Source organism: Parambassis ranga, chromosome 7, assembly GCF_900634625.1.
Source record: "Parambassis ranga chromosome 7, fParRan2.1, whole genome shotgun sequence".
Taxonomy (NCBI): domain Eukaryota; kingdom Metazoa; phylum Chordata; class Actinopteri; family Ambassidae; genus Parambassis; species Parambassis ranga.
In genome coordinates this window covers 2,985,076-3,005,281 of record NC_041028.1, presented here as the reverse complement: position 1 = coordinate 3,005,281, position 20,206 = coordinate 2,985,076, and the positions used below count along the sequence as shown (strand labels likewise).

At 50.8% G+C, this 20,206-nt stretch overlaps 2 protein-coding genes across 2 annotated transcripts; both read left to right on the top strand.

The window, feature by feature from the left end:
• Positions 1 to 3,220, top strand: LOC114438197 (uncharacterized). The gene is made up of 9 exons (XM_028409389.1): positions 1 to 261; positions 832 to 1,005; positions 1,082 to 1,239; positions 1,323 to 1,521; positions 1,871 to 1,967; positions 2,492 to 2,663; positions 2,738 to 2,899; positions 2,972 to 3,105; positions 3,179 to 3,220. Exons 1-9 carry the CDS (start codon positions 2 to 4, stop codon positions 3,218 to 3,220), a joined length of 1,398 nt encoding a protein of 465 aa, XP_028265190.1. The 5' UTR covers position 1.
• Positions 3,221 to 4,063: 843 nt separating this feature from the next.
• Positions 4,064 to 18,903, top strand: fgd1 (FYVE, RhoGEF and PH domain containing 1). Its single transcript, XM_028409631.1, has 18 exons — positions 4,064 to 4,689; positions 12,897 to 13,202; positions 13,276 to 13,465; positions 13,546 to 14,260; positions 14,455 to 14,544; positions 15,030 to 15,178; positions 15,259 to 15,415; positions 15,488 to 15,626; positions 15,709 to 15,767; positions 16,067 to 16,213; positions 16,299 to 16,391; positions 16,579 to 16,658; positions 16,775 to 16,805; positions 16,990 to 17,091; positions 17,198 to 17,326; positions 17,411 to 17,569; positions 17,686 to 17,832; positions 17,971 to 18,903. The coding sequence occupies exons 1-18, from the start codon at positions 4,506 to 4,508 to the stop codon at positions 18,241 to 18,243; spliced, it is 3,150 nt and encodes a 1,049-aa protein (XP_028265432.1). The 5' UTR covers positions 4,064 to 4,505; the 3' UTR covers positions 18,244 to 18,903.
• Positions 18,904 to 20,206: the final 1,303 nt, after the last annotated feature.

Below are 20,206 nucleotides of genomic sequence, written 5' to 3'. Positions count from 1 at the left end.
GATGGCGATCCGCGCGGTCGCCGTGTTGTTGTTGTTGTGGAGCGGTTCGGTGTCGGTCGGACTCTCCGCCGGTTCCGGACCTGCGTTCGACTCAGAGCGCGGCAGGGCGGAGCTGCGGCGCGTGCGGAGTCTAGCAGCTCACTCCCGGTACGGAGAGTGCTGGGCGCGAGCTCTGGAGCACCTGGACGTTCGCTGCAAGGACATGACGTCAGAGAGCCAGGGCCGCATCGCGTTGCGGTTCACCTACTGTCACCTGAGCAGGTAAACACTTCGGCTAGACACTGAAGGCATCACCGCCTGCGGCAGCTGCATCACGTGACCACGTCATGAAGCGCAGGCAGAAACCGGAAGTATGACATTTTGGTTTGGTGCTTGATCACGTGTTTTCTCTCCGGCTGCGTCTGAAATCGCTCCCCCCCCCCCCGCCGCCATGTGGAGGTCAGTGTAGGGCAGCATACAGTCAGATTGTACCTCCGTCATTTTCTATCGCGGTTAATGACGTCATTGAGCTTGTAATTTGTGCCGTTAAAAAAAATAAACGGGTTTTATTATTAAACATTAATAATCAAAGCTGCCGGTCATAAGACAGGTGACGTCACTCCCGTTCATTTAGCCGGTCTGTGCAATGCATGATGGGACATATCGCTAAAAGTAGTGACCATCAGATGGACACTACTTCTCAAGATGCATTGTGGGATACATTGAGGGCCCTATATGGGGTCTATCATTTCTCACTAAGAATTCAGACAGCACTGCAACATGGTGGAGGCTCTATATAGGAGCACATGTAGTGATCAGGGAGTGATTTCAGACATAGACCTGCTCTGTCAGCTCAGGCAGAGATTTCCCAGCATGTGCCGAGGAGTCAGAGGTCAGCAGGTGCACAGCTGGTATGGACGCTGTGGCCTTTAACGCCTACACAGAGTTCTTCACCCACACCCACTCCATCTGCCACTTCCTGCAGTCTGACGCCTGGCAGAGCCGTGCCGAGAGCACCATGTACAGGTGAGGCAGCAGGTAGCAGCCATACAGCTAATGCTAACACCTGTGTTAAGGTGAACTGTGTGTGTGTGTGTGTCAGGCTAACAGAGAGCTCAGCAGGTGTAGCCGAGCAGCTTCAGTCCACCAGACAGATGGCTGAGGACCTGATAGAGGCCCAGAGTGCTGCCTTACAAGTGCAGCAGGAGTTGCTGACCAATGGAGAGGAGCTCAGAGTCACCCTGAAAGACTCCACTCAGGGTAAAATAAACTCACACCACAGTCTGCTACCTGCCTGTTGCATTGGCTCCTCACTGCTCTGTGCTCATCTCCACCCTGGCCAGGTCTACGTTCGGTGTTCAATGAGCTCAGCAGTGTCTCCAAGGAGCAGCAGGTGGCGCTGTCTGAGCTCTTCAACAGAGTGTCCTTTCTGCAGAGTTTCCTGCTGATGGAGACACACAGCCTGAGTTCCTGCTGCTACAATGCTGCTGCTCTGTGCACCACCTACCTGCTCACCTCCACCCAGCGATCCTCCAGAGCCAGGTAAGCCCTCCCACCCAGAGCCAGAGCCAGGTAACCCCACCCACCTAGAGCCAGAGCCAGGTAAGCCCTCCCACCTAGAGCCAGAGCCAGGTAAGCCCTCCCACCCAGAGCCAGAGCCAGGTAACCCCTCCCACCTAGAGCCAGAGCCAGGTAACCCCACCCACCTAGAGCCAGAGCCAGGTAAGCCCTCCCACCTAGAGCCAGAGCCAGGTAAGCCCTCCCACCCAGAGCCAGAGCCAGGTAACCCCTCCCACCTAGAGCCAGAGCCAGGTAGCCCCCAGATCAGGAAGAGGAGGTGACAGGTGGGTCCCATGCAGTGTAATTAAAGTGTGTGTGTGTGTGTTTGTAGGTTGGTGCTCCTGTGTTTGGTGTGTTTAAATTTCTACCTGGAGAAGAAGATCTGCCAGTTTGTGATGAGCTCCAACCATCCTGAGCACCAACACATGGTCAGTATTTTCCAACATGGCCGTTTAGTGGAAGCTAACCTGAGCATAGTGGAGTAGAAGACGGAGTCTGTCGCCATGGTAACTTAGACTGTGACCATCAAAGAGACTTCATCTGTCTGTATTGAAACAGTTCAGCTGCAACCATTCAGCCACCTCCAGCTTTAGGACACAGAATATATGAGAGGATCGTCATGAAAAGCTTCAGTGATTGAATGATCAATGACTTCAAATATGAGCTGCAACCGTAACGTTTGTTTTCAAGATTCAACAGGTTTATTGTCAACTTCTTGTTACACTGAGCAATTAAATTCTTACTTTGCGAGTTACTTTGACTTTGTACTAAGATAAAAGACAATAGACTCATTTTAGGCGTCGTCAGAATACATAAGAATAAGCAAAATATGCTAATGTGCAGTTCTATGTACAGAGGGTGAAGTGTTATCAGTGTTATATACATTTCCATATACATTTGATCTGAAGCTGTTCTTTTAAACCGACCCCTGCTTGTTGTGTTGTGTGTCCAGGAGCTGGTGTCGGTGTATGTGGGCGCGTTGCGGCGCCTGATGCTGTGTGTGGGAGTGTGTGTTCTCCTGGTGGTGTGTATCCGGTACAGAGACCCTGTGCACCAGAGTCTGCAGGTGCTGCAGCAGCTCAGGGAGACACAGAGGGGCCTGCAGGAGGCGCTGCAGCATGCAGGTGAGTTTGTGGTCACAGCAGCACCCAGTGGTCATCAGAGGAACTGCAGCCGATCAGTTACTGTCCCCATGCAGAGCGTCTGGCAGCACAGCAGAAGGACAGGCGTCTGATTCGTGCCGAGCAGAACAACGCGTCACCGAGGTCAGACAGTCGGAGAAGAGAGGAGGCGCTGTGCAGGAGGAGCCGGCGGAGGAGCAGCCTGCCTAAGTCTCCACCCACAGATCTGTCTGATCACGGTCAGTCTCAGCACGTTCAGTCTGACGGTGGCGACTTCCTGTTCCAAATGTACTGCCATGCTACGTCCGCAGGCTTCTTCAGCAGCACCATCGATGACTCGGCTGTCAGTACCGCCACTGCCTCAGCTCAAAGTCCAGGCCGCCGGCCTCCTCCCCCCTCCTCCTCCTCCCCCCTGGTCTACAGCATCTTGGTGGAGGACCAAGAGGTAGGTTTATTTATTGATAATAATTGATTATTGATATTAACCTCTAACCTCCTGTCTCTCTCCCTCTGTTCAGCCTCGTTACAGCCTGAGGAGCCGGCGCTCGGAGACTCGCTGACTCGACTTCTGGAAACATGTTTTTAATTTAACCTTTTATTTCCAAAAATCAATAAAATATCTAAACGTGTTGACGTGAGGACATCATTGCTCCCCCTGCAGGACGGCACTTGATGTCAAAATGCTCCTTTGGTTCAGATGGGCTCAGATTTACCATGTTGTTGGCTACCTGTTTCTATGGCAAAGAAAAAGTTCAAAAGGTCACGATGTTATAGAAAGTTCCTAAACTGGGGATGTCAGTCTGTTTGCTTCCTGTTAATTACACACCTGAGCTAGAGGGCGCTCTGCAGACAGTCTGAAAGAACAGCAGTGAATGGAGCTAAAACAGTGATGTCATCAGATACAGTTACAATACAGTTCCAGTATTGATCATGTATCAGAGCTGAATGTAAACAGTCTGATGTCTTTTGCTCTTTCTGAAGCTGATTTAGCCCATAAAACACTAGCATGCTGCTAACAGCTGCTGATTGGTCAGATGTAAGCACACTTCTCACAGCCTGGCCCCTGATGTCTGGGTCTTCACTTCAGTTATGGTTCATTTTTTTTTTTGGTCTGAACATATAAATTCTTCCTGTTAACTAATTCCTCCAGCAGGGGGCAGCGTCAGGCTGCAGCAAAGGAAAGGCATAATCTGAGGAATGGAAGTTAGGGAGGGTGACTCCCCCTGCTGGCCAAGGTCAGAGGAGCACGCTGCTGCTGGAATTTTTCCTCTGCTTCAAGTTTCACCCTGAAAAAAAAAATGAAAATGAGAAACAGACGGCGAGAGGAGGAGGAAGAGGAGGAGGAGGGGCTGTGGTGTCCGGCTGCAGACTTTTACACAAAAGCCTGAAGCTGCCGAGGGAAGACCGAGCGAGCGACTGGACAAACTGGAAGAAAAGGAAAAGTTATTAACACTGAAGGAGGAGGAGGAAGAGGAGGAGGAGGAGGGCTGAGTCTGCACTTTCAAACTACAGACAGGCGACACTCCCAAGAAAGTTCTTCTGTACCGTCAGTCAGCAGGTTTTTGCAGAGTTTCCGTGGAAACATGACGTGGAGGCTGAGATGGAGACATGGACGTTCAGACTGTTTGGTTTCCTGAAGCAGTGACGGAAAGACACCGAGTGAAGGATGGGAGAGAGCGGGGGAGGGTGGAGGAGGGGAGACACGTCTGACCTCATGACCTGAGCCTGAACCAGCAGAACCATGAGAGCCAGCGAGAACACAGTGCAGAGACGTTCACAATAAAAGCCTCTGGACCATCAAGAATGAACTGAGACTGTCTGTGACCTTTTGACCCGCATACAAGTATGGACCGACGGACCTACGCAGGCGTCAGCATGCAGCTGAACCGACCACACAGTGCCCTGCTCGGGTTCAGCCTCCATCCTCCCCCCGCTGCCCCTCCCCCTCCCTCCTTCTCCAGTCAGTTCAGCACCATGAGGTTCTCCTACCACCTCAGCCCCACCCCACACAGTGCCCCCTGCAGGACAGGTGAGTCCAGGGGACTGCCCAGGTTGAGTCTGCTTTGCTTAAGGGGATGCTGCTAATGCTAATGCTGAAGCTAACGGTCAAGCTAACGGCTGTTCCCCTTGTTTTGGGACTGAGGGTCGATGTGGTTCCGTCAGAGGCTGGTTCTGGTTTTGAACTTCAGGATTTTGTAGCTAAAGGTCAGTGAGAGAGTTCATTACATTAGACTGAATCTAATTAGACGTGAAGCTCGCTCGCCCTCTCTCTCTGGTAAAGCTGAGGTCAGACAAGTCACATGACGCTTCCATGTTTAGCATCAGTGGCTGAAAGTCATGTGATGACCATGGAGATGCAAGAAACTCTGAAATCAGATTGATACGTGCATGGTGGTGTGTATTGATTATTCTATGGCTTCTGATCCAGACAGTCAGCTGGACTTTCATGGTCAGATGTGCAGGAAACGAGAAGCAGACAATGATTGACATTTACTGGAACATGACTGAAATGATGACTTTTCATTGATTGGTTGGTTGATTGATTGATTGACAGGTCGTAGTGCTAGGTACCTGTGCCTGAGCAATCTTGCTTTACAGAAGCGACGGTGGTCATGTGACTGTGAGTGTCATGTGATCTGTCCATCAGACAAAGCGGGAAGCCGCAGGCTACGTGGCAGAGAGATCCCAGAGATCAGCTGCTCTTCAGCTTTTATTGTGAAAGGGCCTAACAATCTGGTGTGTGTGTGAGTGTGTTACTGTTTAAGGTATTAAAATGTGTGTTTCCATCACTGACAGTATGGACAGAGCTTCTGTTTCTGTTTTGAGGCTCGGTGGGAGGCCCGGGGACGCTCCGACCGCCATGTTGGCAGCGTCATGTCCGCCAAAACTCCAAATATGGACAAAGAGGAGGAGCACGAGCGGAGTTTAGGGGGGCGGGCAATCGCAGAAGCAGGAAACCCGTGCTGTGATACGTCAACCGCCTGTCACTCAAAGCGGCAACGCCCATAATTATGCGTAATTTTAAGCCCCCAGTGGCTGCAGCCTGAACTACAAGTTCAGACACTTCCACAAGTCTGAGCCCGCTGGCTGCCGCTTGGTTTCCATGTTGGCACCCCTTGGTGGAAGAACTTATGATGACAGCTTCCGAACCATGTTCACAGCCTGCGGCTCAGACAGAACGTTGGTCATGTGACTGCTGCTCACCCGTGAGTCCATCATGGCTTCCTGCTGAGGGTAAAATGAAATATTTCAAACGTGTGTGACTGTCAGTCACGTTTCTGTGAGAGTTGATGTCGCGGCCCTGTCTGTTTTCAGTAAGTGAAAACAGAGCAGTGACACTGCCCCCTCCTCCCAGCATGCCATGCAGCAAGATACCAATGAAGAGCTGAGGGTTAAAAATAGAGGACAGCCGATAAACCTCAGTGTGTGTCATTTTGCGTGTCCTTTGTGTGTCCTTTGTGCGATGATGCAGGAAATGTGAAGTAACTTCTGTGAAGGAGATGTCTGATCACACAGCTCGCCGTGACCCGCACACACCGCCGTGACACGCACACACCCGCACACGCCGCCATGTTCCGCACACCGCCGTGACCCGCACACACCGCCGTGACACGCACACACCCGCACACGCCGCCATGTTCCGCACACCGCCGTGACCCGCACACACCGCCGTGACACGAGAGGCCCAATTACCGGTCTGAGACCTCAATGGGAGGAAACGAACAAGATCCCCCCCCCCCCCCCCCCCCCCCCCAAACACTTCCTGTCCTGCTCCATGGGGTCCAGAGCTATAGCAGCTGACACTCAACCCCCCCCACCCCCACCTCCCTCTTGGCTTGCTGTAGGTCGCTGGCCCGCCCATGCTCACTGTGGGGGAGGTCTGTTTGTGAGGTCAGAGGTCAGGATGTATCAGGGGATGAGGTGGGTGTGGTTTAGGCTGAGGGTATGTTTGATTTCTCACCTCCATGAGGGTGTGTTTTGTTTTATATACTGATGTGGGCTTGTGTGTAGATGTTCTCATTAATCCGGTTCAGCTCCAAGAGTTCAAATCCAGGCAACTGGACTCACGCATTTATTCCCTAACCCTTTGACAGGAAGAGACCTGGAACAGTGAAAGTTGATGCCGTGCTTCTGGATGATGTTTCTAGACGGAGCATGTAGAGGGTGAACAGGATCGGTCCGAGCACAGAACCCTGTGGAGCACCGTGATTAACCCTTGTCTGTGAGGAGGAGACATGGTTAACATGAACGAAGTGAAATCTGTCAGATAAATATGGGTTAACCCAGCGCAGTGCTGTCCCTGTAATCCTGATCTCGTTCTGATCTGTGCAGCAGGACGCTGTGATCTACGGTGCAGAGCTACAGTTCTGCTGCGTCTGTGGTGGGGACTGTGTCTTTATGTCCTTGGTACCACTGTGGATCTTTGGTGAAAGGACCATGTGCAGGTGAACAGCTGAGTCCTGCCCTGAGGTGGGGGCTCTCCTGTGCTGGGACATCCTTCTGTGGTTTGGTCTCATCAACACAGAGATCCGAGCATCCCTCACTGCTCTGCCCTGCACAGACTACACTGTCTGGGAGTCTGGTCCTTGGGGTGGACATATGTTAGTCTCAGGGTGGAGCTGGGTTTAAAGTGTACTGATGTGTGTTGAAAATCCTTCTGAGTTTCTCAGAAACTCCTGATACATATGGGAGGAATGTGTTTCTGTGTCTGGTCCTGGTCTGGTTGGGCTGTCTGCTGGTCTTTCTTTTAGCCCAGGGCCCAGTTTGGGTAGCCACATGTTCTGAGCGCTGTGTTTACTTGTGTTTGCTCCTTAGTTCTTCCTCCTGTCTTTGTGGGTATTGTCTGAGCCCGGTGATGTAGGGTCCTGATGACACCAGCTTACGCTCCAGTGGGTGGTAGACACTGGTCTGTATGGGTTGATTTTCTGTAGACCTCAATGCGTAGGCTCCTGTCTGGTCCAGTGTGAACAAGAGTTGTGAAACTGGTGAACTGGATGTTTTTGTCCACTGCATTTTTGTGTTTGGTGAAGCGCATCTCATCACTTGTTCTGGTCTTCACCCATGTGTCAGCCACACTTCTGAACCAGTGGGATGGAGCGGTTTAGGGCTACTGACTCCACTGCTACCATGTACCTGAGTTGTGCTGCTCCAACTCTCCTGGGTACACAACAAGTTGACCAGTTTCTCTTGTACTGGTTGGTAGGTCCCCTCTTTAAGGACATCCATGATTTGGTAGTCCACAGCATTCCTTGTGCATCTGCCTCAATCTGTCGGTGGGACTGTGATGTCTTTGTCCCTTTGTAGACTGGTACCTGAACAGAGGCCAGTTGTGGGACCATCAAGTCAGCCATCAAGAATAATACACTGACTGGCACAGAAGCAGACCACCTGAGACTGAAGCAGCCCTTAGTAATGAGGTCCTAAGGACATGAAAACTCAGAGTCCCCCCCACAACAGCAGCAGAGCTGGAGGTTTACTGTAGTTCATCAGTGAGACTGACACCTCCTCCTCCAGTCACAGTCTGGCCTCTCATTACGGCACCTCTCATACAACAACCTGCGCTCTGAGACTGAGCCGGGCTGTGCCGGGCTGCTTTGGCCCCTGGAGGACCTGCGGCGTTCGGTCTGCTCTCCATGTTCTGTGATACAGAGTGGCTAACAGCGTCCAACTCGTCCAAACTCAAGACTGCTCTGGAAGTCAAACTGGCATCATTGATAATGATCAGTTTGATAATTACTCAGTTATGAAGTGTATCAGTACTGGAAATATGCACTTTATTATCATTCGTTATCCTCATTATCATCACCTGGATGCATCACTGCTGCCCCCTCTGACAGCTAATGATTCACTAAGCTAAGCTTGTGGACTGACTGCAGTTCACATCATGGCCACAAGGGTCGCTGTTCAAATCATTTTTAAGTTTAATACTTTATTACAAATAAAAATGTTTTCTGGAGTAAAACATCACTTCCGGTTTAGCCTCTTATTTACAGCCGATTCTGTAAATAAAAAAAATAAAAACTAGCTGTGACCATGTGATCAGTCAGATGTATTTACACATCCTACTGTCATCATGCTCTCTCCTCCTAATTTGTTGTCATGGCAACCACAATGGAGGAGCAAGAGCATAGTTTCTCGCTCTCTCACACACACACCTCTCTTCCTCTCTCTCTCTCTCTCTCTCTCTCTCTCTCTCTCACACGCACACACTTCTCTCTCCCTCTCCCCCCCCCCCCCCCCCCCCGCCCCTCTCTCTCTCACACACACACACACACATACACTCCCCCTCCCTGGCTCTGCCGCCGCCCGCCGCTCACACACCGGGCAGCGCTCTGCATCAAACCGAGCGGATCTAACCTACTTATCCATCCTGAAGCAGCAGCAGCCTGCCGGTGCGCTGTCTCGTGCAAACGTTCGGTCGGTCGGTGTCGGTCTGGACGTTGTGTGAGTGTGTGTGACCCGGTTTCTCGTGCAGCTGTGGACCGGGGGGGCGGGGGGGCGCTCTCTCCGCACCGACAGCCTCTTTAATGACCGGATTTGTGTTTTGCTGCGCGATGTACATGGACAGAAGCAGCCTGACCAGAGGTGAGTATGCGCACATCTGCATCGCGCGCGCACACGCACAGACATACCTGCTGTTGACAACGGGCTCGCGCACATACGTGCACGGCCGCAGCTTGATTAATTCAATATTAAAAACCACCAGAGGATACTGATGTGGGGGAGGGGGCACGTCCTTACACGGGGGCGTGCACGCGCACACACTGACCGACATTTCGCCGCAGTGAATGTAGGCTAGTGTGGCTGCGTGCCACTGCGTCTCAGCAGCACGTGACTCTTGAACGCATCGATCCGACCGATGATCGATGGTGTTATTCATCATCGATACCGAGGCAGACAGCACCGATCAAGCGGAGGCACGGCCAGACGGTGCGCGTGCATGCGCGTGCCTTCTTGTGTGTAATCAATGCATTGATCCATCTACATGATCAGTTCTGCTGAGGAGCAGCAGAATGCGTGCGTGTGTGTGTGTGTGTGTGTGTGCGTGAGAGCGCGACAGACACACCCCCTTCACGCACACACACGCTGCAGAATCAGCTCAGTTCAGAACCTTCAGTAGAACCTTGTGTGTTGGCCTGGTGCATCAGGTTGGTGGCTGAACCGCTTTAATGGCCTTCAGAAGTTCTGCACTGATCAGAGGAACCCTCTCAGAAAATAGCAGAACCTCTTAAAGAACCCACAAACAAGCAGCAGCATCTGTCCCGTCCTCCATTTTCTGACTTGGAGGAAACACTGAATGTCAGTTAGAGGGGTTCTGGTCTGGTCTCAGTTTCTGTTCTGGTTTCAGGGTTCTGTTCGGGTTTCATGTTCTGATGTGGTTACAAGGTTTGAGTTTGTTTCAGGTTCTAGTCTGGTTTCAGGGTTCTGTTCGGGTTTTAGGATCCTGGTCTAGTTTCAAGGTTTGAGTTTGTTTCAGGGTCCTGTTTGGGTTATAAGGTTCTGGTCTGTTTTCAGGGTTCTGGACTGGTTTAAGGTTCTGGACTGGTTTTAAGGTTCTGTCCTGTTTTCAGGGTTTTGGTTTTGGCCTAGTTTCAGGGTTCTGTTCTGGTTTCAGGTTCTGGTCTGGTTTTAGGGTTCTGGTCTGGTTTCAGGGCTCTGGTCTGGTTTCAGGGTTCTAGTCTGTTTTCAGGGTTCTGGTCTGGTTTCAGGGCTCTGGTCTGGTTTCAGGGTTCTGTTCTGTTTTCAGGGTTTTGGCCTGTTTTCAGGGTTTTAGTCTGGTTTCAGGGTTCTGGTCTAGCTTCAGGTTCTGTTTTCAGGGTTTTGGTCTGTTTTCAGAGTTCTGTTCTGGTTCCAGGTTCTGGTCTGGTTTCAGGGCTCTGATCTGGTTTCAGGGTTCTAGGCTGTTTTCAGGGTTCTGTTCTGGTTTCAGGTTCTGGTCTGGTTTTAGGGTTCTGGTCTGGTTTCAGAGCTCTGGTCTGGTTTCAGGTTTCTAGTCTGTTTTCAGGGTTCTGGTCTGGTTTCAGGGCTCTGGTCTGGTTTCAGGTTCTGTTCTGTTTTCAGAGTTTTGGCCTGTTTTCAGAGCTCTGGTCTGGTTTCAGGGTTTTGGCCTGTTTTCAGGGTTTTGGTCTGTTTTCAGGGTTCTGTTCTGGTTTCAGGTTCTGGTCTGGTTTCAGGGCTCTAGTCTGTTTTCAGGGTTCTGTTCTGGTTTCAGGTTCTGGTCTGGTTTTAGGGTTCTGGTCTGGTTTCAGGGCTCTGGTCTGGTTTCAGGGTTCTAGTCTGTTTTCAGGGTTCTGGTCTGGTTTCAGGTTCTGTTCTGTTTTCAGGGTTTTGGCCTGTTTTCAGAGCTCTGGTCTGGTTTCAGGGTTTTAGTCTGTTTTCAGGGTTCTGTTCTGTTTTCAGGTTATATTCTGTTTTCAGGGTTCTGTTCTGTTTTCAGGGTTCTGTTCAGGTTTCGGGGTTCTGTGGTTCAGTGGACCTGGAGCTCTGACTCTGTCTGTGGGAACTGTTGGTTGTGCAGTTGAAGGTGTTGCTGGTTCAGTTTCTTTTAGAGGTCCGACCACAGAAAGGACTCTTTATGTTGTATTACAGAAGGTCCGAATGACAGTTAACACATTCATAACTTGTTCAGTCAACAATAATGGTTCCGGTCACGGAATGGAAAAACGGCATAACGGATCAAAACAATGATCTGACATAACTTATTATTAATAATTAATTGTTCAAGATCTGGTTTCTGATCAAAGTCATTGATGGAGCGGCACATTCCAGAACTGGGCTGCATGAAGGTGAGACTTGGAGCTCTTCTTGTGTTGAGACCTCGTCTGGTGCTGGTGGGTCGTAGCTGTGAGAACAGGCTGAAGGGATTGTGCACTCCCTGTGCAGCAGCAACAACTAAAGGTTTGACCAGCTGCCAGCTGGAGTTTGGGCTCATCATGGTTCCATCAGTCCTGCAGGTCATCCTGGCTCAGATGCAGCAAAACAGGCCCAAACCATGATGCTGCCACCGCTGTGTTTCACAGAGGGGACAGGTTCACGTGCTGGACTGCAGTGTCTGTCTTCCTCCAACACCAGGCTTCCTATTCAACCCAAATCCTTCTGTTCTGGTCTCATCTGTCCTCTGAAAGTTTCCCAGCAGCCCTCTGCTTTGTCACATGATCTTTATCAGTGACTTCCTCCTGGCAGCTCTCTCATGCACAGCAGAGGCGTTCTCCTGACGGCAGGTTCTTCAACATTAGTCCGTGTGATAGAGGCCTGTAGCTGCTCTCAGGTTAGTCCGGGTTCCTCTGTGACCTTGTGTTTATCACATGACTTGTTGGAGGTCACTTTGTCGACGGTCCTCTCCTGTGGAGGGTTTCGTTTATCTGACTGGGTTCTCTTTGTGTAAAAATCGGCTGATGTTTTATTTCATATTTAGAAAACAATGAAATGCAGTAGTCTGAGGGGGCACACTGCTCCTGGAGGTACCATTAAGGGTCAGAGTGCACGGAGCATCCCCTAGTCCATCTCCTTGTTCCAAAAATCAATTCAGTATGGTCCATGGGTGGAGCACGAATCAGACATTAAAGCGATGAGAACAGGAACTTTCAAGCAGCACTGTACACACCTGACACTGACCACGTGACAATGGTTCCTTCATGGCTGAGTTACCATGGCAACACACCTTGTTAAACAGGGACTATCTCTGTGATGCCCCCAAGCTTAGGGCCTCCCATAAACCACAAAGCCTGCTTTAGACCTCTGCAAGATTTTTGGGTAATGTGGTTACATCACATTACAACCATACACACATGGTGTTATGCTGAGGTCAGAGGTCATCCCTTGTCTCAGAATATTGAACGACCCTGACCTGTTTGAATATTCAAATGTACTTCATAAAGTTCATTTTTACAAATCAGTGATCAATAATCAATTCCTTAATGGGGTCACCAGCAGGGTGCCCTGAAGCGAGCTACAGCCAGGAGCCAACAGTTATTCAAAGTTGCTGATTTCCTGTTTTTCAGTTTCAGCCAATCAGCTGTCAGAAAGAAGCCAGTGGGCCACAGCCATTTCCAGACCACAAACATGTGTCTGCCCGTCGTCTACACATGGAAGCCATTATTGTGTGTGTGTGTGTGGTCAGAGCTCCTCCTGGTGGTCACACTGTGTACTCTGTGATGTCTTTAATCATCTCAATCTCTTTTTAACCTGGGGGTGTGGGGGTGTGGCCTTTCTCACGTGTCCCCTCCCCTCTCCCAGGTCCCTCTTCCTCCTGCAGTCCCAGCTTGTTGACTAAGAGCCTCTCCCTGGAGGCGCCCTGTTCGCCGTGTGGCCACCAGGCGGCGCTGGACGCCGATGCTCCACAGCTGCCGAGCTCTGACCCTGGCCCAAGCTCCTCTTCTTCAGATCCCATCTCCCTAGAAGGAGGGGGGGAGGTCCAAGAGCGGCGTGGCTCTGCCAATGGGCTGCCGCCGGTGAATGACACAGGACCCCCAGAGCTGCCGTCTACCACGACAACACCACCGAGCAAGATCCGCCCACCGCTGCCGGGGCCCAAACCTCAGGGTGAGCACCACCATTACTGTGTGGTTTATGAGGTTACAATGTCACTTATTAATGTGTGACCCCCCCTCCACAGTACCGCCAAAGCCCCCCCACCTTCAGCAGCAAAAGGGGGTGTCAAGACCACGTCCCCGAGCACCAGAGAAGCCCCTACCCCCCGCACCACCCTGCCGACCACTCCCTGCTGACCCTCGGGGCGGCCGGACCCGTGCTGATGGCACTGCCTCCCCTACATGTGTCCTGTCACTCATAGAGAAGTTTGAGCGGTGAGTCCTGATTGGTCAGTGATGATGAGTGATGTCATCCTTAGGTTCGTGTGTTTATTATTGTTTATGTTTGTTCACAGGGAGCAGATCATTGTGGTTCCTGACATTACAGGAGGGGCTCTATGCCCCCGCCTCCCTGACCCATCCTCTAGACCTTCATCACCTCCATCTTCATCCTCACCTCATCCTCATCCCCCACCGGTTGATAAGGAGGTCACAGATCAGGATGACGCCAGGCAGGGCGCTGAAGGAGGAGAGGGCAACATGCATGATGATTATGATGTCGAAAATGATGATGACGATGATGAAGAGCTGGTTGCGGCGTGTTGTGACGACCTCCATCAGAAGCGGCTGTCTATGGAATCGGGTTACAGTGCCTCAGAAAAGCACTTGGAGGACGACGTTGTGGAACTAAGGGAGCAGCAGCAGCAGCTGCTGATGCTCGACCAATCAGAGCTGCCGTCTGAGCATCTCTCCCTTCCGTCCTCGCAGACAGATGGCAAACTAGCCAATCGAGACAGCGGCATTGACAGTATTAGCTCCCCGTCACACAGTGAGGAGCTCTGCTTTGCCAGTGTAGATGACGGAGGTGCGGCTTATCCTTGCAGCCCCGCCCCCATGCCCCGTCTTTCCAGCTCATCCTCATGTGCAGGTGAAGGGGAGGAAGGTGAGGCAAGGGGAGGAGCAAGGAGGAGGAGGGAGTTCTCTGAGGAAGGAGACAGCGACCTGGAGGAGGAGGCGGAGCTAACACTAGTGCTTCCACCACAGACGACTGACAGACAGGACTCTGTTGAGGTGAGACCGAAACCATGTACAGGCGTGTTCCCACTGCAGGGGCTCAGGGCTGACCTGAAGTCCCTGCAGTGGGAACCTGATCCTGAAAGAGGAACTGTGGAGCTGTGAAAGAGTAGACAGGAAGCTGTTTTGTGGTGATAAACTCTGGGGCTGATGGGTAATTGACTCTGCTGACTGTCTCTCTCTGCATCTAGCTGTCTGTCCAACAGAGAGTCTTCAACATTGCCAACGAGCTGCTGCACACAGAGATTGCCTATGTCTCCAAACTCTACCTGCTGGACCAGGTGAGTCCGGGAGGGTCTGTGAGCCAATGAGAGAAGAGAGGAGGTGTACAAATAAGTTAGCTCGCTGTCAGTGAGGGAAAGGTCTGGAAATGGAGAGAGGTGTTGATGTCACGCTCCTGCTGGCTCTCCAGCCAGACCATATGTAGCTTGTCAGAAACATTTAAAAGCTTTTAGTGTTCAGTCTGGGGACCCTTTCATTCTACTGGTAAAAAGAGACAACAAAGGACTCATCAAAGGGTGTAGCCCCTCAAATGGGACTGACCTGTGGTCACCATGGTGTTACCAATATTCACAAGATTTCTCAAAATCCGTTTTAGGCTTCAGTGGCACAAAGTGTGCAGTAAGTCACCATAAACCTGCTGCTGCTCCCCTGCAGCTTTCCATGACTCCCTGTAGATTCAGACTGTTGCCATTGAGCCCCACAGGGTTTTCTATCAGGACTGACGGAGTAACAATGCATGATGGAGGTGGTTCTTCCTCTGCAGGTCTTCTGTGCCAGACTCCTGGAGGAGGCCCGGTCCCGGTCCTCCTTCCCTTGTGACGTTGTCCAAGGAATCTTCTCCAACATCTGCTCCATCTACTGCTTCCATCAGCAGTTCCTGCTGCCGGCGCTGCAGAAACGGATGGAGGAGTGGTGAGTCTGACTCCTCCTCCTCTTCGCCTTCTCCAGAAGCTGCTTTGACTAATTCCCCTCTCATCCCTTTTTGCCTGCAGGGACCTGAACCCGCGTATCGGGGACATCCTGCAGAAGCTAGCTCCTTTCCTAAAGATGTATGGAGAGTATGTGAAGAACTTTGACCGGGCCATGGAGCTGGTCAACACCTGGATGGAGAGGTCGGTGCAGTTTAAGGCCATCATCCAGGAAATCCAGGTACATGTTCTAGACGGCACACATGCTCAGTCGAGTGTTTTTTGGCTCATCAGTGTGGGCTTGTTGTTGTAGAGGGAGGAGCGCTGTGGTAACCTGACCCTGCAGCACCACATGTTGGAGCCGGTTCAGAGGATCCCTCGCTATGAGCTGCTTCTCAAAGATTATCTTCACAGACTGCCGGATGACGCCCCCGACCACAAGGATGCTCAGAGTACAAAAACAAACACCACATGTGGCCCCAGCAGCTTCAGCTGGTTGGTGTCATCATCACCTCTATGTTCTTGTCTCTGCAGAGTCTCTGCAGCTGATTGCCACGGCAGCCGAACACTCCAACGCCGCCATCAGGAAGATGGTGAGCTCACACTGTCAGTCAAAGTTCAGACCACATCAGAACCACTGTGTGTGAGAGACTTCCTCTCTGCAGTGTCACCCCTAATCCCCTGAGACTGTTTACAGCAGTCAGATGTGGGCGGGGCATTCTTGAACATTCTAATGAACAGTCAATGAACTGCATCCACACTTAACCCATTCAGTGGTTTTTGTCTGACGTCCTTCTAACCAGAAGGATCTCGGACTGGGAGAACCTCTGCAGAGTCTCCTAGGTCATTTTCTAACACAGCATTCTGTTTACTTCCTACCTTCGTCCATCAGGAGCGAATGAGGAAGCTGCTGAAGGTCTACGAGCTGTTGGGAGGAGAGGAGGACATCGTTAACCCGACTAACGAGCTCATTAAGGAAGGACACATCCTCAAACTGTCCAACAAGAATGGGACCACGCAGGACCGTTACCTCATACTGGTACTTCATCCTGCTGTCCTCTGGTGTCAGAGTGGACTCGTCTCAGCTTTAGGTCCCATCTGTGTCTCTCTCTGTCTCTCTGTAGTTCAATGACAGGTTGCTGTACTGTGTACCAAAGCTGCGTCTGATTGGTCAGAAGTACAGTGTCCGTGCCCGGATCGACGTCGATGGAATGGAGGTAAGACCTCTGTGTCTTTCTGACAGTCAGGGACAGCTCAGCAGCACATGGCACCCATATCCTGTAGAGGACAAACGTGTCTGTGAAAAGTCCCAGTTCTCTGTGCAGAGGCTCAAAGATTTAGAAAGAAGAGCTACTTTGTGCTGGTACCAGGTTGGTTGAGTGGCTCTCCTGTCTGCTTCCTCAGTTGAAGGAGACGAGCAGTGCAGCTGTTCCCAGGACGTTCCTGGTTTCTGGAAAACAACGGTCTTTGGAGCTGCAGGCCAGGTACCAACACAGAGTCTCATCACATGGGATCTCTCACTCTGACCAAAATCTCTTTGGTCAGAGTGGTTTGAAGCGCACAATGTGTTTTCAGTGTGACAATGTGTTTTCCTCTGCAGGACGGAGGAGGAGAAGAAGGACTGGATCCAGGTAAACACACACCTCAGACCATGTCAGACCACCAAGGCCACACCACTGAGACCACAGCCTCACCCCAGAACAGAACCCACACCACCAAAACTCCAAACCCAGACTACAATTAGTATAATTAAGTATTAATAGTATTAATAGATTCGTTGATCGAGGGTCCACGTGTATCCCTTTGTGTCATCAGGCCATCCAGGCAACAATTCAGAGACACGAGCAGACCGTGGAGAGCTTCAGACACCTGAGCTGTTCCCTGCGAGACGACGAGTCCACACCACCTCACTCTCCGGTAAAAAAAAACACTCTGTGTGCCCACGGTGGCCATCTGTGGTACTGCAGCAAAGTCGCCACATTCCATAAGAAGATGTTCACTTCCTGGTTTGTCTGCCTCGCAGAGCTGTGTGGAGTTGGGCAAACGAGCTCCGACTCCAATCAGAGAGAAGGAGGTGACTTTGTGCATGAAGTGTCAAGAGCCATTTAACTCCATCACCAAGAGACGACACCACTGCAAGGCCTGCGGACACGTACGTTTACCTTTGTCTGTACCTGCCCACGTCAGCGGTCCTGCTTTTAACCCTGTCTTGTTCACTGTCTGTATGTCCATCCAGGTGGTTTGTGGGAAATGTTCCGAGTTTCGAGCTCGTCTGTCATATGACAACAACCGCACCAACCGGGTCTGTGTGGACTGCTACGTCACACTGGTAGGACTGTCACCGACGCCCGCCGGACTGAGCAGCAGCAACCAGAGGAGGAGATCCATCCTGGAGGTCAGTCTGTCTTTTTCCTTCTTTCTTTACCAATGTTCTAAAGACTCTTAACTTTCACCGGGGAAAACTTCTGCAGAAAATTGATTTTTTTTTTCATCTTTCTTGTGTTGCCATAGAAACAGGCATCACTGGCAGCAGAGAACAGCGTGATTTGTAGTTTTCTTCATCACATGGAGAAAGGAGGGGGGCGGGGCTGGCAGAAGGCTTGGTTCGTCATTCCTGAAAACGAGCCCCTGGTACTCTACATCTATGGAGCTCCACAGGTATGATCAGAGAATCAATCCGAGAACATCTACAACCAACCAATCAGAGAACATTGGTGATACTTGTTGGTGCAAATAGTACCCATGATGCACTCTGGGGAGCCCCCTGCCACAGAATCACTGTCGTTTTTTCCACAGGATGTAAAGGCGCAGCGCAGCGTGCCTCTGATTGGCTTCGAGGTCTCTCTGCCTGAGTCAGGTGACCGCCTCGAGCGCCGCCACGCCTTTAAGATCTCACAGAGTCACCTGACCCTCTACTTCAGTGCCGAGGCGGAGGAGTTACAGCGCAGATGGATGGATGTTCTGTCGAAGGCTGGGAGGGGAGAAGAGCCTCTGCTCCACCGACCAATCGTGGAGAGCCTGGAGGAGGAGGGGGAGGAGCTAGCCACCGCAGCACAGGAGAACACGTGATTATATGGGACTAGGAATGATGGCGCTGAAGAGGGTGGGGTCTTAAAATGAGGACCACTCGCTTTACACACATACTGTAAAAATGTGACACACACACACACACAGACTCGGTATTTAATGTGTGATTCATGTGCATGATTCTCCCACACAAGATGGTGTCTCTCTCTTCCTGTCTCAGTTCACTTTTTCACCTGCGCTGTGAGGTAGGCGGAGCCTCCTCTGGAGGGAATATTCTTTTAGGGATTTGAACGGCTGGTGTGAGGGCTGTGATTGGCTGATTATTTCACACAGCTTTCTCCTTGTCTTCTATTGGCTAAGAGATGTTTTCAGTGAGTCCAGGTCCTCAGAGTCTCACTAGTTTTTAACCTTTTTAACAGCTCATCCACCTACAGTAGACTCTGCAGCATGGGCTAGCTCCACCCACAGCTGGGATTTAAAAAAAATAAACAAGCCTGAGTGTTTCCCTGTTCCCTGATGAAGAATATGTGAACCAACTGAACACACACGCACAAAATGAAGTCACACACAGTCAAAAAACGCGAGCAGGCGACCCCACGTGGAAAGATTTGCCTTCGCTGTCTGAAAACCCAGACGAGCGCATCCTCTTTGAAAGCACTTAACGTTTTTTAATGCCAAATCCCCCCCCCCCCCCCCCCCCCCCCCCCCAAAGCTGGACTACATTTCCCAGCAGCCTCTGCTGAATTATTGTTGTTCAGAAGGTTCTGTTCACAGAGAAATGATTTTGTGTCTCGTCAACTTGTGAGTTGAATAATTTCGATGTGTGAAAACAGGATGAGACACTGGTGTGTGTGTGTGTATCGTAGAAACAAATCATTTGATGTAAAAAAAAACAACATCTGCTGTTGAATATTATTTTCTTGTTGATTGGAGGTTTGAAGATACAGCAGGTTTAATGATAATAGAAAGTGTTGCCGCGGAGACATAAGGTCATAGGTCGGTGACTGTTTGGGACACGTGTCTGACAGGAAGCGGAGTGTCCTGGTTCTGCTGACTGGATGTCCATGTTGGTCTCCTGAACAGAATCCAGCGGTCAGATGGAGCCGAGCGGTTGTTTATGCTGTGGTTTTCTGTCGGGACGTTTTGATGAAATCAGATGTTATGAATATTATTATTGTCATTCAGATAAACTGTTGTTGGATATTTCTGTGTTCTGGGTTGTGTTGATGTTTGCTTGATGCAAGAGGAAAACAAAGTAAAGTTTTTGTAAATATAATTTATTATCCTATGACCCTGCGGTCATGTGGCCAGTTCATGCTCCACAAGACCTCCGCCAGAGCCCCACAGGTGGTTCAGTGGCAGCCATGTTGGTTCAGATTAATGGATTGGATCTCACTTTGTACTGAAGCTTTTTGCGGTTTGTGAGTCCAGGATGTGGTTAGCATAGCTTAGCACCAAGACTCGTGCTAAGCTATGCTAACTTTCTTAAACAATACTGGATTTCTGAGAATGTGGAAGTCTTCCTCCGGCCCGGGTAACTGGTGCCCAGCCAGTGTGTGGCTCTGGTTGTTAGCGTGTTGTTAGCAGTGAGAATGGAAGGAAATGGCCAGTAACAGCTTTATTGATCATCAGCAGTTGCTTTAGTGAGAATGCTTCATTGTTTGAGTTTCACTTTCTGTTGCCAGAGACCTGTGTCTAATGGTTCTGAGCCGGTTCTGACCGGTTGAGCTGAGCAGTGCAGTGTCTCAGTGTTTATTTGGTGCCAAAGCCGCTGTTCAGTATTCAGTGAAGCTAGTTGCATGCTGATTGTCCACTTCCTGATGTTGCTGTGTGCTGGTGCCGCCTGTCAGGCCAGAGCCAGCCTGGTTCACCTGATCTGAGTCTGCTTCAGCAGCTGAGAGGCGTAGCTAACGCATGTTAGCTCGACATCAGCTAACAGGTTAGTCTCCAGAGGTGAATGGACAGTGCAGCAGCTGACAGATCAAATATATCCGTCCATGTGGCG